Source organism: Gadus morhua, chromosome 9 (genome assembly GCF_902167405.1).
Source record: "Gadus morhua chromosome 9, gadMor3.0, whole genome shotgun sequence".
In the NCBI taxonomy this organism is placed as follows: Eukaryota; Metazoa; Chordata; class Actinopteri; order Gadiformes; family Gadidae; genus Gadus; species Gadus morhua.
In genome coordinates this window covers 138,170-155,338 of record NC_044056.1, presented here as the reverse complement: position 1 = coordinate 155,338, position 17,169 = coordinate 138,170, and the positions used below count along the sequence as shown (strand labels likewise).

The window sequence follows — 17,169 nt, the reverse complement described above, 5'->3', positions numbered from 1 at the left end:
TAGGCTAACCAATTCCCCGTGTTACAGCCATGATAGCAGCTGCAGTTGCTACACAGTTACGTATATGGATGGATGGATGCATGGATGGATGGATAGATAGATGGATCTGACTGGGGATAGTATGGTAAGGTGGTAAACAGTCTGGTTATGCTTTTAAACTGTTTATTATCTTTACAGAAGGACCAGTCTGCTTTATTTTGAGATGTCACTGGAATCCCGATGTTTCTTTCTAAATAAGTAAGTACCATTAGTGACTAGAATCATTGTATCACTTCTACATTGAATTGAACTAATGAAGTCCATAGTCACCAGTATATATATCAATTAATATCGATTTTTTTTTATTATATTATTATATATATTTTTAAATGCCCTTAGGTACACTGGTGAAGGAGCATACGCATGCGAATGCCTTCATTTGTGCGTGTGTGTGTGTGTGTGTGTGTGTGTGCTTGTGTGTGTTCCAGAGATGTGCGTGTCTGGAGGTGGTTATTGTGTGAATAGTTTGACAGCCTATGAGCCTCCAATCGTGAGATACGCCTACCAGAGCTGGCATGAGTGGACAGTCCAGCGCCACGACACCATCTGCCCTTAATATTAATATGCATGGTACTTATGTGAGCAGATAGTTTTGGCTTGTTGTTATTATACTTTCTTTGTACCGTGCTTTACAGCAGAATGTACCACCGTAAGTAACCACCTAATGGCGCAAGGAAAACTGAAGTGATTTCCTGGAGGCAATAACACCGGCATCACAGAAGTAAACACAGACAGAAGTTATGTATTAATCATTTTATTATACATTAGAGATCAAAGTAGGACTATAGTACAACACATTATATACACACAATGCACAATATAAAAAAAGACATGGAGTAGACTAGGCCTAAGACATCATAGAACAAAATAGCTTAAGTATAATACATAAGTATATAATACATAAGTATAATACAGCTGCTATCACTGCAGTAGCTGCTATCATGGCTGTAACACGGGGAATTGATTAGCCTAGCGATTGTTGTACTTGCCCTTGGTTCTATAAACATCCTTTCTGTACCAACAGTGATATATTGATGCACTTCTTATGACAAATGTACTTATTGTAAGTCGCTTTGGATAAAAGCGTCTGCTAAGTGCCCTAAATGTAAATGTAATGGTAAATTACATAATTAATAATGTTTTATTCTGTTCTGTTCACTTTGTAATCCTGTTTCGAAAAGTGCTACACAAATATTATTGTTTAATAATAATAATAATATTATTATTATTATAAAAAAAAAGAAGTAACCCTTGTGCTTTGACATTGTATTCTTCAGTGGCGTGGTTGTGTGGATTAAACCTCTGTTGAGGCTTCACTCAGACATAGCTGCTGGGGTTGTAGACCTAGGAGTTGTAAACTATTCCTCACTCAGAGGTGGTTGTAGAGCTAGGAGTTGTAGCCTATTCCTCACTCAGAGGGGGTTGTAGAGCTAGGAGTTGTAGCCTATTCCTCACTCAGAGGGGGTTGTAGAGCTAGGAGTTGTAGCCTATTCCTCACTCAGAAGTGGTTGTAGACCTAGGAGTTGTAGCCTTATTCTTCACTCAGGGGGGGTTGTAGAGCTTGAGTTGTAGCCTTATTCTTCACTCAGGGGGGGTTGTAGAGCTTGAGTTGTAGCCTTATTCTTCACTCAGGGGGGGTTGTAGAGCTTGAGTTGTAGCCTTATTCTTCACTCAGGGGGGGTTGTAGAGCTTGAGTTGTAGACTTATTCTTCACTCAGGGGGGGTTGTAGAGCTTGACTTGTAGCCTATTCTTCACTCAGAGGTGGTTGTAGAGCTTGAGTTGTAGCCTTATTCTTCACTCAGGGGGGCTTGTAGAGCTTGAGTTGTAGCCTATTCTTCACTCAGAGGTGGTTGTAGAGCTTGAGTTGTAGCCTATTCTTCACTCAGGGGGGGTTGTAGAGCTTGAGTTGTAGCCTATTCTTCACTCAGGGGCAGTGGCGCCTCCAGAAGATTATTCCAGCGGTGGCCAATGGGGGCCACAGCAAATCTTAGGGTAGGGGTCGTACTTCATTGATAACCGCTACGCAGCGCATTTACTGCATTTACTGCTCGTTTTCACATTACGAACTATTGTGAATTCAAAAAAATATAGACTACATTATATATTTAAAATAAATATGCATAATAAAAATTGTCTTAGGGGTGGCAAATGGGGTGGCAAAGAATGATTTTGGGGTGGCAGTAGGCACCCCTCGCCACCCCATGGTGGCGCCACTGCTCAGGGGGGGTTGTAGAGCTTAAGTTGTAGCCTTCTTCTTTTGACTGTAGAACAACAAAATGAAACAAAAGAGGAGAAAAAAAGAGATGAGATCATTGAAAAACATTTAACATGAATAAGTCTGTTACTGTCTTGGTTGAAATGCCATGTTGCATTTCTTGCAGATAATTAATAACTCAAGCATTATTTATTTTAGATATTATGATGTATTGTAGATTGTTATCGACATATTGGAGGCTGTAACGTAGACTTACAGGTAGCGACCGCCTTTGGAGTTGGGATTCACACAGAACTTCTCACCATCCTTCCTAGTCACACTGTTGGAGAGGAGGGACAATTCGTTTTTGAGTCATTATATCAAGTCATTATTGTAAGCATTTAGTTTTTTTGCTATTTTCAACCATCCATTATTATTACCATTATACATCCAAAGATGGAGGACAATGATGGATAGAATAATGGTTAATTCAAAATGAAAGCAGCATGCTTTACACACACAGGTTACTAACAGCTTTTAGTAACCTGTGTGTATATTTATTGATTCCAAGTTACAATCTACATGCCATGGACAACATGTGTATTATTGTCCCTAAAACTCTATACACAGTATTAATTGGATTAACAGAAAACAAGTGTAGAATTCTTACACAATCTCCAGTTTGTCACAGAAAGCGTATGGATTGTAGATGTCGAATCTTTGTGCATCTCCGCTATATCTTTGGAAGCGTGAACAGAGACAACGGCTCGTCTGAGGTCCTAGAAACAGTGAGAGAGAAAAAAGGAAGAAAGGGAGCCACTTTAAAACAATGTATACAACGCATGACCCGTGAAGAAAGGAGGCACAATTTGGGAGATATACTTTGCGTTTTGCAAACGCACACACACACACACACACACACACACACACACACACACACACACACACACACACACACACACACACACACACACACACACACACAAACCAAACACACACACAAACGCGCACACAAACCACACACACACACACACACACACACACACACACACACACACACACACACACACACACACACACACACACACACACACACACACACACACACACACACACACACACACACACACACATAACCACACCATTCAAAATGATTAACTGTTTCACATGGAAACACTTAATCCTACCAGCGTAATGTACTCACTCTGGGCGCTGGAGAGCGATGCCAGCAGGCTCAGGAGCAGCAGGACTTTGATGAGGCTGAACATGGTGGCTTTCATCTCTTCTCTTGTGGCTTCACAAGGTCACTGGTGCTGTCTTGGTCTTCCAGGCAAAGCGAGAGGACTAGGAGGTTCAGGACTCAGCAGAGACAGGTGGATTGTGAAGGATGAACCACCGGGGTCTCTTTATATCCATCTCCTTCACGGAAAGTGACATCAACTCTTCGTAGTGATGCAAGGGGGAATTCTTCATAACGTGGAAAACGAAACTGCTCTGGCCAGTCAAACCTTCGAATGTTTTACATTCTTGCTGCATATTACTTCCTGTTTTTGATGTCATATTTCCGACCCCCTAGACAATTCCAATATTAATATGTATGCATGGTTGATACCATATCATTGGCTAAAACGACAACCGCAAAAATAATAAAGATATTTAAAACACATTTATTTTTTTGTTCTATGTTTATTATGTCCTGCATAAGTAAAATTTTGTTGGCCAAGAAATATTAGTAACACTTTACAATAATTGTACATTTATTAACCATGAATTAACATTTGTGATTGCAGTAATACTCATACAAAATAGCACCAGCATAGGGGTGAAGGTTAGGGTTAAGGTCAGATTTAGGGTTAGGGTTAACACTTACTCGAAATTTAATGTTTACTGAATATGGCACGATTAGTAAATGATAACTAGACCATTAGTTAACCTTTCATTAAATGTTACTCTATTGTTAGTTCATAGTTGTTTTACACATTTACTCATTTTAATTACAGTTTTAGCCCGTTGCTTGAACACGTTTTGCAAATCTTGGCTCATTGTGTCATAACGCAACACACAAGCAAATAAGACAACACTGGGAAATATACCATTCACATATTGAAACGCTTCTAGCGAAACCTAACAATCCTTTGTCAAATTCTCACTCTGACAAAATGATACACACTTGCATAATTTGAATATACTTTCAGATCAGCAGCAGCACAGTAGTCTACTTTATATAAAACACTGCAGTCTTTCATATTCACTGTTTTTATTCAGTTCAACAGAAGGCACGTTTTCACAACAACCAAAAATCAAATATTCAATGCTGTACATTGCAGAACTCTACTTTGAAGTGCAGTAAATTCAGTTTAAGCAAAAATAAAACAAAAACAAAAGAAAAATACACTGTTTGTACTTTACTGTAAACACAGAAAACACGGTAATTGTGCGTGGGTGAGCTAATGGATCCTCGCCTTCTGTGCAGAATCCATCCATGGATTAACCTTCCCTCAATGTCTCCGCAGGCCTGTTCCATTGCCTGCAGAAGAGCATGTGGTTGGCGGTCATATGCGCACCATCTCCAAGCCGGAAAGAAGTCTTCGATAGGGTTTAGAAATGGCGAGTAACGGGGCAAGTATAGGACTTCAAATTGTTTATGGTTGGTGAACCAGTTGCGGACCCAAACAGCCCGATGGAAACATTATCCCCGACAATGACAAACCTGGGCTGCTCAGATCTATCCTGTACAGCTGCATAATGAAGTGCATCTAGAAATGTGATGATATGTTGGGTATTGTAGGGACCTATGTTTGCATGATGGTGCAGTTACCCTCGAAGGCTTGGCGGCCTTGATATATTTCCCCCGCGCTGCCCCGGGACGTACACAATTGCCCTTTGGCCTTTTTGTAGCTGGCTGATTGGTGTTCAGTTTTGTAAGCAAGTGTTTTCAGGTGTGTATCCAAGTACTTTAAATTGCCCAAAGTTTTTTGTATTTTGAATAGATGTGTTTTCCCAATGGTACGCTGAGATTTCATTTTTGAACTAAGTGTCTTATGTATGAAATAGTGTTCAGTGTGCAGGAGCAGGTGTGTTGCAGAAAGGAGAAAGGGCGTTGCAGAATTGCAAGTTGTGTTACTTTGGTCTAAGCATGTGTCTATAGTGTTCAAGCAATAGGCAAAAACTGTAATGTATCCTTAATGTAAAGTGATACCGAAATATCTCTTCTCCAGATAATTAAACTTCACAGTTTTGTCCAAAACGTAGAACAAGAACAAAGCGCAAAGCATAAAGTACAGCATTATATCTAATTTAATAATGGTCTAATAATGGGCCAGGATTCAAAAATGCTATGATAAAATGAGTGGTAGTCCGATGCATAGTGCCCGGCTACCTTTGGTATACGACTCACCTATACATCTTGTTACCCCACCAAAGTAAGTGACAGGTGATGTTGAGTATTTTGAGTGGGTTGGAACCTGTAAGAGGTTCAATTAGTTGCAATAGCGGGTATCACCTCACACACATTTAAAATGTTCCTTCATTGGAACAAAAGGTTCCAATGAAGATGCATTTTCCGTCTAGACGTTGGCCTTCAAGCTGATATTCATAATTTGGTATTTAGAGCATGGTGGAACTATGAAGACATGTCTGAGACCACCGTCTAATTTCCTTGTCACTGCGTGCCCCATCCGCTTGCGTGTCCCACTTTCACGAAGTGTCCCACTTTCACTGAAGAACACGCCCCCTCCCCACCCACCTACCCGCCCTCCCGCCCGACGGCACCCCCACCCCCACCACCCCCGCCCCTAACTCAAACGATTGGTTAGAAAGTACCAGAGAAATGACTTGTGCAAGCTTTTGGTTTCATTTCCCTTTTTCATCAATTTGTAAGGCTGGAGAAAGGATCTGTCTTTCTTAAGAAATCTGACATTTATTGAAAAAGTAGAACTGGGTCAAGGGAAGAGGTGGTTTCCAGTCATGCAGGGCAAAGTTGACCAAAGCATAGGCCTACTTTGCATCAGAACATGATGCCATGCATCAAATCAATCATATTTCCTCCTTTCTATTGGGAGGAAAAATGTGCTTTGATTGGCCACTGGTTAGAAAACCTCTAGATAAATGCAGTCTATTTACCATACATATGTTGAATATATTATATATCTCTTGACTCTCTGAAATCTCTCCAAGAAATGATATTGACCTCAATGACCGTCAAATCTCAATGTAGCAGACAGTACAGGAGATCCTTTCTTATAAAATAAAATAAGACGGCTTGAATCTGTCTTCTTTTTAATAAACTACCGGTATACTGAAGATGGACTGAGGCAAGAAGAGGATTACATGCGGCCACAGACCCTGTCTTGGCCCTCGCAGGCCGTAACGCACTTGGCGACCTTTAGAACCTCATGGTCGTCAATGTTTCAGGGGTTATATTTCCGTTGGGTGCTCAGTGCTTTTGTGCGTCATTAACATTACAGGAACTCTGCATGCAACTTGATAAGGGCAAGAACAAAACCAATGAAGCCAAGCCATTCGTCTGTGTACCAGGGCTACCCAGTGCTGCTCCTTGATCACACAGGAACTCTCTTTTACTTTCTGCTGAGATACACTAACCCTAATTCCTAAACCAATTGTTTCTTTTTGTTTTGACAATGTTTGCAACTTACATTACCACTGGATCCTATGAACCTAATGTGTGCGTTTCTTTTCTAATTTTTTGAGGCCGAAGTTCTGCTGCCAAAACTGGGTTTGGTTTATCCTTAAATTATTTTGTACCTAATTCCAGATAAGCAAAGTAGTATCTTATCAATTCTGTAGGGCGACTATTGCCATACTAACTATAGTTAATAGGCCTACATATATAGGGTTAAGCCACTAGATACAAATTTACTATAGCAGTACGGCCCTTCTAGCCTGGGGCAGATCACCACTTATAACGTCCGTTCAATCGAGTGATGAGGTTCAAAGCGTGTGATAAGTTATCCAAGCCTTTTATCCAAAGCAACATCTACTGTGGTCTCGATCTACAGTCATGGAAGATTGTGGATATTGGGACTTTCGGCTGGGATTCAAACACCCTTGCAATCAACCACCCTCACCACTGACTGTAGAAGACTATCCATCCCAAATACAGCAACCCTGTAGCCTGGCTATTGCCAGACCAAGCTCCATCGTAGACTGCACGTTGGTCTGGGGAGGCTGCTGTCATTTTCTTCACCACAAGAGGCGTGATCAACGGGCCTAGTTCAAACGACTGTACGCAATTGGCTGCTTGCCGTCGCATCCCTGTCGTCGTTGTGTTAAACCAACCTGAGCTACTGCCGTCAGGGAGGCGGTACCAAAGCCTAAGGGCCAAAACCCAGAGGATGACAAACTGTTTTTTCCCCAAAGCAGTCAGACTCCTGGAAAAACCCACTACCCCCCAACCATCCACACGCACACCACAACAACAGACTGGTATTTAACCATCTTGTATTTGCACAGCATTTATCTATTGCACAATAACCCTACCTGTGTCTGCTATCACTACCACTTAAACACCCTACACTTCACACTTTATTATACCTCATTACTTTTTATTATTATTGATGCTGCTGCTTACTTATTTATTTTTATACTTATTTTATATTTTTTTACTTAATTTCTTATTATGGTTTCTTATCTTTATTTATTTTATCTTGTACTGTTGCTGCTATGTGAATGTTGAGGAACCAAGCCTTAATCATTTTACTCTTGTGTACTGTAGAATAAGAAAACAAAAGTGATTCTGATTTTGAGTGTGTTTTTTTATATGTATATGTTTGTGCAAATTGTCTGTTCTCACATGTAAGGTTAGGTTACCTTTATTATCCCAGAGGGGCAATTTGCTGCACAGCCAGCAGTAATACAAACATCAAGAATCGACACACAAACAACCCACACAAACAAAATGGAATGACATGATGTTAATCAGAAAGCCCTTCTCCCTTCTCCTCAACTCGTGGCCTCTCCTTCTCTTCTCACCGCTCCTCTGCTCTCTCTGTCCGGCTGCAGATCCAGCAGAACGAGGTGCTGCAGCAGCAGCTCCAGGGAGCCTTCAGCTACTCCCTGTTTCAGAGGTTGATGGCCGCACTGCAGGGGGCCCGCCCGGTGGGCTCAGCGGCCCCGGGCGGGCCCCCTGCCCCCCCGGCCCCCCCGGCCCCCCCGGCCCCCCCTGCCCCCCCGGCCCCCCCGCCCCGCCGGCCCCCCCGGCCCCCCCGCCCCGCCGGCCCCCCCTGCCCCCCGGCCCCCCGGCCCAGACCTGTCCTGAGAGCAACAACATTCTCTGTTCCTACTCAATCTTTTTAACAACATGACCTTTTGTAATTGTAGAGGCCACTCTTTTACTGTAAATGACAATTTAACCGTCTTAACAAAAATCTTATATACTGGACTTAGTGATGCTGTTTGTGTATGTCGTGCAGAGTTTATTCGTTTTAGAAAAATTTAACCGACATTGTTTTTCCATCAATGTTTTGCATTTTATTCATTTAAAAAATCGATATATGCTCTTTTGAAATGTAATAGGCCTTCATCACAGAAGTGTAATGGGCAGGGTGAAAAAGGGGCAGCTCATTCCATTCCCCATTACAGTGCCCATAATGAACATCATGAGAACATCTATTATCACACCTCTAGTAAAGGAGGAGTGAATTTGTGTGTCAATTCATGATATTGCATGAAAAAGTACCAAGCATGGAACATCGATTTGGTTTATTATTGAACTTAAATAGAAATTACAGATAGAAATTACAGATAGCAAGCAACAGCAACGAGTCCAAGCTACAGAACTGTTTTCTTGGTGTTGTAGATTGTCTACTGATGCATGTGATTGTTACGATTACCCATTACACATTTCTTAACATTTATGCAGATACTACTGTGTATCCTGGTCATATCTTAACATAGAATAGATTAATTAAAGCTCAAGCTAAACCTTTTTCTGGAGATCTATTAGAAGCAGTGTGTGTGGCGTCATTACATACAAAGTTAGACAGGGGGCAGCAGAGAGCCGACCACCGACGAACTCAAATGCCCAAGTAGGTGTTCATTTTGCCCAGAGCATCACACACGGTGGTGAGGTCGCTGCGGAGATCCTGGACCACGTCCTCTATGCTCCGGGTGTCTTTGAGCAGGTCGATGCTCTGGGTGTAAGGGTTGTAGTACACCGAGAAAGGCCTTTTAATAGTCTTGGCAAAATCCCTGTGGAAGCCGAGAAAATATGAGCAATCGAAAGTATTTCGTGACCGAAATAAGCTCAGAAAGGTATAAAAGAATATGGTAGGCTAGTCAATCATTTAGGAGATTATGAAATCCAAATGAGATGCAGAAAATAACAAAACAACCAACTTCATGCAATTATAAAGAGCACAGAAAATATAAATTATGCTTAAACTAACAGAGAGAGAAAATATAAATAGAGCTAGGGCCTACAAACAAAGGGGTATAAATGAGGTATTTTATTTGTACCGTTGGCAAAAACAGAAATCCCACATTTATAATATTCTATGCAATGTCCATACAATTCGCTATAATATTACACCATTACTTATTATTCGTTTAAGGGAGTTAGAGTTGAGTTTGCTTGCGAATCGGCTCCTTTATCCTACAGCATATCGTATCCGTTGTCAACTTATAAGTGACGTTAAATGTTATAACATCAGCCATCATGGCGTAGCTGATGTTAGGGTTGACCCTAACCCTAACCCTAACCCTGATATCCTAACCCTAAGAAAGATCTACCAAGCGGCTTGGTTACCTCATCTTCTCCTTAGCCTCCTCGAAGCTCTCGGAGACAAAGTAGACCTCCTGGAAGGTGGTGATCAGGCACTCCTGGTTGCAGGTGGTCCGCGGGTCAAACATCTTCACGCGGGCCTTGTCAGACAGGGCATGCTGCCGGCAACAAGATGGACCCAACAAAGTGTTAGTTCCTCATCTGAAGTAGGTCTTTATATAGTTGTGGTGTACTTGTAGTGTAGTATTGTAATCACGGTGTGAAGTACACTTTACCTTGTTTTATTTAATAAAATAAGAATTTGAGAAAACGATCAAGAAAATATCACGGCAACTTGCTTCAATACATTTTTGTGACAAAATGTCTAGCTATCTCGCTTTTTTAAGATCAGTTTACCCAGCTTCTTAGCGTAGTCTCAAGCTACAAAAAGGCCTGCTAACTCACATTTTATCGCTTCGTTGACCCAGTTTCTTAGATAGTATCAAGTCTCAATTCACATATTTCACTGCACATATTTCATGGCGGGACAGTGCGGATCTAAAAACACGCATAGGCCTACACATATATGCGTGTCTTGCACTGTTCTGTAGCCTTCCTCCATATTATGACCAAATATGATGACCCAAGAGATTAGGGCTCAAGCTTAAAAGACATACAACATAAAAGTGATACAGTATTATTATCTTCCCCATTGTTACGCTCATGTTTATTCCCACGAAAATGTTGAACAAGCTTTCAGTTAAATAATTTGTGTTTGTTTGTTTGTCACTGTGTTTGACTATGAAGTTCCATTGAGCAGAGTCGACTGTACTTCCTGTGTGTCCGCAGGTGTACTGCTACTCACCCTCAGCTCTCCTATAGAAGACAGTAACCCGGCGCCGTAAGCTCTCAGTTGTCCGTCCTGCTTGCACAAGCCAAACTCAATGGTGAAGAAATAGCACTGTGGAGGCAAACCCGTCACACCATGTCAGCCCTTTGCCTCGGTTAAGGTCACTTGCAATCTTTTTTTTAAAGTATTTTCCAGTTTAAAACCAAGGCTTTGGAATTAAAATGTACATTTAGGGAATTTTGCTGATGCCTTTATTCAAAGCGACTTACAACCATTCATTCACACATTCACACACGGGGGAGTCAACCACGCAGCCAGCTTGTAAGGAGCAGTCAAGGTGAGGCGTCTTGCTCTGGGACACCTCGACACTCTAGGAGGAGTAGTGGATTGAACTAGCAGCCTTCCAGCTATCAGTCAACCCGCTCTTCTTCCTGAGCTATAACCTCCTTAGAGAGTTACTATACATTCAGTAACACGGAACAGTGTTGGGTTATTCTTGGGTCATTGGGTGTCAGGCTCACCGTGGCCAGTTTCTGCACGTCCTCATCAGAGGCTCCGAGGGACGCCAGTCCGATCTCCTGGGAGAACTGGGCGAACTTCGGATCGGCCAAGAGCGGCACGTGGCCCAGAAGCTCGTGACACGTGTCTCTGTAAACCACACAGGGGATGGGTTCTGATGAGACACTCAACATGACACAGAAGACTGCCTTCATAGGAACGACCAAAAGGTTGTATAGACCATGTCTAAATTATATTCAATTTTGACCTTTCCAAATTGACTTTTCGATCATCAATTGAAGGCTTCAACACTCGGTGGATCAGTTAACTTCATGGTCACGCCCTGTTCTACAACACCACACCTTTTAGCTGCATTTCTTTTGGCAAGCCAGTGTCTAAACAAATAGCATATTTGTGGTTGATCCCATGCAGGGGCCAATAGCAAGTGCAACACAGGCCTAAGAGTGATAATAGAAACAGGTGGTAAAGGAGCACCTACGGTTCAGGTGTGTAGAGAGGATCCACACTGTGGCGGATATACTGGGTGCAGTTAAACACCCGATAGGCCAGACCTGCCAAGAAATCTCTGGGCGAGAGGTAGCCGGCTACGGGACGCACAGTGAAGCCAGACCTTTCTGTAACAAAAAGAGAAGCACAAATCATCCATTGGCATACACACCGTGTCTCTACTTGATCCACACAGGAACACACTCTGTCTCTACTTGATCCACACAGGAACACACCGTGTCTCTACTTGATCCACACAGGAACACACTCTGTCTCTACTTGATCCACACAGGAACACACTCTGTCTCTGTTTGATCCACAGAGGAACACACTCTGTCTCTGCTTGATCCACACAGGAACACACTCTGTCTCTGCTTGATCCACACTCTTCAGCCAATATGTTTCATTGTATTTTAAATCAGTGGTGTGTCAAACTAATTTAGAAGTAAGGGCCCGGGGAGTGGCATTGAATAACATGGAGGGGCCCCAGACCAAAACAACCACTAAGCACCATTGCAGAGCCATATGCAGAATGTATCATTCGCAAAATGTGCTTATTTTGTGCAAGGTATTGACAGCCTCGCGGCTATATTTTGATAGGCATGTTCAAACCCTATCAACTTCCAGATGTGGCCCATTGACTGTTGAACGGCTCCTTGCCCTACACCCAACCCTCCAACTAACACGCCCTCGCTCTTTGTGTAATTAGACACTCTAGGATCCCTTCCTGTAAATGTAGACCATACCTCGAAGAAAAACAGAAACGTCTTCCAACTGCGGTATATTGTCCTCTCTGTAACCACAGAACTTGGTCAGGAGGGGGAGGTTTTTGAGGTATTCCCGACAGGCATGGGTGGGGTATAGTTTGGTGAGTTCCCTGAAGACGACACCCCAAGTTTTGATTTCCTCTTGGGTGTATTCGACGCGAGGGATAGGCTGTCCGCTAGGGGAAGCCAAAGAAGTACATTATTAACCACATAGCCTACTAGGTAAAGGACACCGATATTTTGGTAATCATCAAAATAATCATAGATGAAAAACAATGACTTGCATAAGCCACAAATATTTTATAGAAATATATGACGAATACAGACAGCATATACAGTTAAAAATCTTACGATTTATAATCCATCGCCACCTCCACAAAGTATTTTCTCCGCTGGCGATACACATTGTCCTTGAACCCCTTGAGAGTAGACAGAAAAACTGTAAAGGAGGAGTGGGGATGCACTAGGCTACAAGATATGTGCTGTAATACATATTTCCACAGAGTGATCATGAAAACGATGAAGGGCTTCCATGAACTTTGATTTATTGACTGAATAAAGCGAGGTTTTCAGCTGCGCTGATCTAGAGGGAAATACATTCTTTAGATCCGAATCCTGAAGAGAAGCTTGTTTTCTTACTGGATGATCGGCATCCAGTTCGGACCCGTACATCAACACTCTCTTCGAGCATTGGTCCAGGTCGCAGATCTTCATTGGAAACCACGGAACATCCTCGTCGTCTGGAAGCAAAAGTGAGAAGAGGTGGGGAGGGAAACATGGGAATGTGATCAGGAGCCAAATGCAAACTGGATTGGATGGATCCAAAACATTTGTTTAAATATGAATGTTGTTCAAAAGTGAGAAAAAAATGCTTTCTTTTTGTTATTCATAGGTAGAATTATAATGAAATTCCCGTTATCCAATGAATCAATATAGTTTATTGATTATACAGAATCTCTTTGGTAAATCTGCTTCAATGCATAATACAATAATTAACAACATTGTTATTCCTGTTGCTTTACCGTAATAAAAAAACAGTTCTTCCCTTTTTCAGAGGCATTATCTTAGGTCACAATCAGGTGTTGCCAATAATAACACTAGTTATGGGTGTGCTCCTTTCATGTACCAGGGCACATAGTCCATGGTAAACGTGCTTTACCTTCACGCCTTGAGTCCGCCACCCCTAAGCCCTGGTACATTAAGCAGCAGACCCTTGACTAGCCCTCCGCCCTGCGACAGCGCCTCTGTTTAAAGGGGATTCGGCAGGGCTTCTCAACCCTTGCCCGGCTTTGAGGCCTCCCTATATCCAAATGAGTTATCCCCCCCTCCCACCCACTGTTGAGCACCACTCTCCCCCATCGTGTAGCCCAGTCGCCCGGCGGGGTATCTGGAGAGGGGCCTACCAGCCTCAGTGGACCAGAGCTGGGCGGGGGTGTTGTAGGAGATGATGTTGACGTGGTCCTTGAGGTGCTGCAGCAGGTCGTTGAACTCCTTCTTACTGCAGCTGCAGTCGGCGTAGATCTCCACCTCGCGGGCCACGCGCTTGGACTTACGGGACTCGATGTGGTTCAGATTGACATGCTTCTCCTGCGCGGGGAGGGGGGAGAGAGGAGGGAGGGGGAGAGAGGAGGAGGAGATGGGAGGGGGAGGAGGAGGTGGAGGAGATGGGAGGGGGAGGAGGAGGTGGAGGAGATGGAAGTTAAGATGGGAGGAGAGGCGATTGGAGGAGAAAGTAGACCGCGGGAGAGGAGAGAGGGGGGGGGGTAAGATACAGGGTGATGTAAACGATGGAGAAAAGGATGCGCGGAGGAGAGGGCATTAGAGGAGGGGTGGGGAGATGAGAGGAGGAGGAGGAGGAGGAGGAGGAGGAGGAGGAGGAGGAGGAGGAGAGATATTATAAGATAACACAAGGAAGGAAATGAATAAACAGAGGCCATGACATGACACGAGTAGAAGAACAACAGGTAAAACAAAAGAAAAAAGGTTGTGAATTCATCGTGAGGGACTGAGAGGAAATGAGAGGAAAAGTCAACAACAGGTTTGCACCGGATGAGACCGAACACCCAGGGGGGATGTGGTGCTAGCAGGGAAATCCAACATGGATCTGTGTGCAGCTCCGTGCCCAGCGGGAAGGCTCTCACCCACACACACCTACCTGGAAGATGCGCAGTGCTTTGACCAGGCAGCCCACCTCGTCCTTCAGGGAGAACACCACGGCCGTCTGGCCGGACTCCACTGCGTTCTCCTTCTCCGGGTGCTCGTTGATGGGGCAGAAGGAGGACCGCCGGGACTACACACAGCACAACATTCCCACTGTCAGCTGGAAGACCACCCGGTCCTGCCCAGTATACTTTAAGTCTACTTAATTAATCTGGAGGAGCGACGATCAACCGTGTGCGGAGTAAAACCAAATTAAAACAACCAAGACAGGTGTCCATTTAAAACTATTTAAATTGAATAGTATGTTAGACTGCATTTTCCAAACATATTATGTGTTATCTTGAGACCAAAATGATCCTTTCTCACAATCAAAAATATAGTCAACAAATTCTGCATTCAACAATCAGGCTCAGGTAATGAGTCAGGTAATGTACCCGATGCAGTCGGGTAATGTAGGACTATTAGGATTAGGCAGCCTCTCTCGAGGAGGAGCAAGTCCCATAAACCCCCCAAACCAAGGAGGAAGGAGGGAGGAAGAAGAGGAAGAAGAGGGTACGTCTCTCACCATCTGGCCGCCTGTGTGGCGTTGAGGCTGGCCCTGGCCGCGCTGCTCCAACATGGCCGAGTCCAGGGACATCCCCCTGCGGGACCAGTACCTGCTGGAGAACAGCATCATGGCCGGCTGCATCTTGGGCACTGGCTCCAGGACGTCCCTCTTCACATGGGACGAGGCCATGGGGTACCAGTGGGTGTACGAGTACCAGGGCTCCAGTCTCACTGACACCGTGGCCTCAAAATGACCGCTGGGGGGGTACGGGGCTCTGGTTGTGTGTGTGTGTGTGTGTGTACACTCTCTACAAGATAACCACCCGCTCAGCCGCACCAGGTCTGCTTATATAGTGTGACGGAGGATGGGAGGGGCTTCATGGTGTGTGTGTGTGTGTGTGTGTGTGTGTGTGTGTGTGTGTGTGTGTGTGTGTGTGTGTGTGTGTGTGTGTGTGTGTGTGTGTGTGTGTGTGTGTGTGTGTGTGTGTGTGTGTGTGTGAGTGTGTGTGGCATATTGGATTGTTTTTAATGCAGCTCTATCTTGTTTGTTGATATGGAATCCCAACAGGCGTAGACAGAAGGCTAACTTCATCAGTAGTCTACTTGCACACTACACTGAGGTCTTCTGGGAACATCAACAACAACATGTGCTTGAAAATACAACAAAATAAAGTCTCAAGCAATTGGGATTCGAAGAAATTGGGCAGAACTGACTTTTTCCTTTTCACTGGTTACAGAGATTGCTCAGATACATTAATTATACTGCCAATTTGATTTATTTATCTGCGGTATTGTTTTGGCCTTTTTTTCTGCTGTACCACGGCGTTGATGGCGATGGACAATATTTAAACACGCCTCATTCAGAACCTTTTACGAGGTTTGACGCACAGAGCTGAATGAACGAGCCAGCACTCATCCGTCAGACAAAGCAGCTTCTACTTTAATTAAAACACACACACACACGCACGCACGCACGCACGCACGCACGCACGCACACACACACACACACACACACACACACACACACACACACACACACACACACACACACACACACACACACACACACACACACACACACACACACACACACACACACACACACACAGGGCGAGATAGTACTGATAAGTCACAGTACTGCACATTACGCTATCGAGCATACGGCATGGCAATTTCCTGCCAAACAGGAAATGAAAGGGTAAGGAGATGGGAGAGCGGTGTGGGGCCTCCTTTGTTCCAATGGAGGCTTTATGAGCAGATCGGAGGTAGATACCTGGTCCGTTAGCCAGCCCCCTGTTCCCGCTGTTATACGCAAGAGGCGTCTCCAAATGTCTTCCATCAAAGGACACGGGCAGCACTGCAGAGTGTCAGCTCAGACCTGCCCTGACGCACGCGGCTGCTGTCCGTCAGCAGTGGTTGAAAGTGGAGGCAAAATGCCACGTACAATCTGGCACAACCTTCATCTGAAAGGGGAAACGCAGAGTTAATCTCCAACCGCCGGCGAAATCTGGTAAAAATAAGGAAAATAAATGATGGGCCCACCCCCATAGTAACAACAAGGTCCTCGTGACATTTGGTTGGAATATAAAATACATTCATGCAGCTTGTTGTAGAAAAAACTGAAATCCTTCCTTCATTTAGTAAAATATTGGTGGATTTTGTACACTCACTGTGTGTTAATGCATTAAAGTATTGTGGATAGATAGGTTTGAAAAAAAGAAAGCTAACTGCTTCATCTGGTTGTTTATTAATCTGCTGTAACTATGTACTGCACTGTTTTAATTTGCTTGCAATGGGGTTTATATTTTTGTTTTTCTGTTGGGTACTGGCAAATGAATTTCCCCCTGGGGGATCAATTAAGTTTATCCATCCATCCATCAAGTAATT

At 43.7% G+C, this 17,169-nt stretch overlaps 2 protein-coding genes across 6 annotated transcripts; both read right to left on the bottom strand.

Moving 5' to 3' along the window:
- Positions 1 to 777: 777 nt before the first annotated feature.
- Positions 778 to 3,705, bottom strand: LOC115550520 (C-X-C motif chemokine 10). 5 transcript variants are annotated; one of them, XM_030365620.1, is made up of 5 exons: positions 3,439 to 3,705; positions 2,905 to 3,013; positions 2,512 to 2,574; positions 2,289 to 2,301; positions 778 to 1,826 (listed from the first exon to the last, which is right to left on the bottom strand). In XM_030365620.1, the coding sequence occupies exons 1-5, from the start codon at positions 3,512 to 3,514 to the stop codon at positions 1,785 to 1,787; spliced, it is 303 nt and encodes a 100-aa protein (XP_030221480.1). In that variant the 5' UTR covers positions 3,515 to 3,705; the 3' UTR covers positions 778 to 1,784. The 5 variants fall into 5 exon arrangements, with proteins under 5 accessions (XP_030221480.1, XP_030221481.1, XP_030221479.1 ...); XM_030365621.1 differs by having other exon boundaries at positions 778 to 1,741; XM_030365619.1 differs by having other exon boundaries at positions 778 to 1,698.
- Positions 3,706 to 8,939: 5,234 nt separating this feature from the next.
- Positions 8,940 to 15,614, bottom strand: tph2 (tryptophan hydroxylase 2 (tryptophan 5-monooxygenase)). The gene is made up of 11 exons (XM_030367100.1): positions 15,302 to 15,614; positions 14,732 to 14,866; positions 13,980 to 14,163; positions 13,216 to 13,316; positions 12,928 to 12,995; positions 12,556 to 12,752; positions 11,802 to 11,937; positions 11,326 to 11,452; positions 10,820 to 10,915; positions 10,000 to 10,133; positions 8,940 to 9,443 (listed from the first exon to the last, which is right to left on the bottom strand). The coding sequence occupies exons 1-11, from the start codon at positions 15,470 to 15,472 to the stop codon at positions 9,269 to 9,271; spliced, it is 1,524 nt and encodes a 507-aa protein (XP_030222960.1). The 5' UTR covers positions 15,473 to 15,614; the 3' UTR covers positions 8,940 to 9,268.
- Positions 15,615 to 17,169: the final 1,555 nt, after the last annotated feature.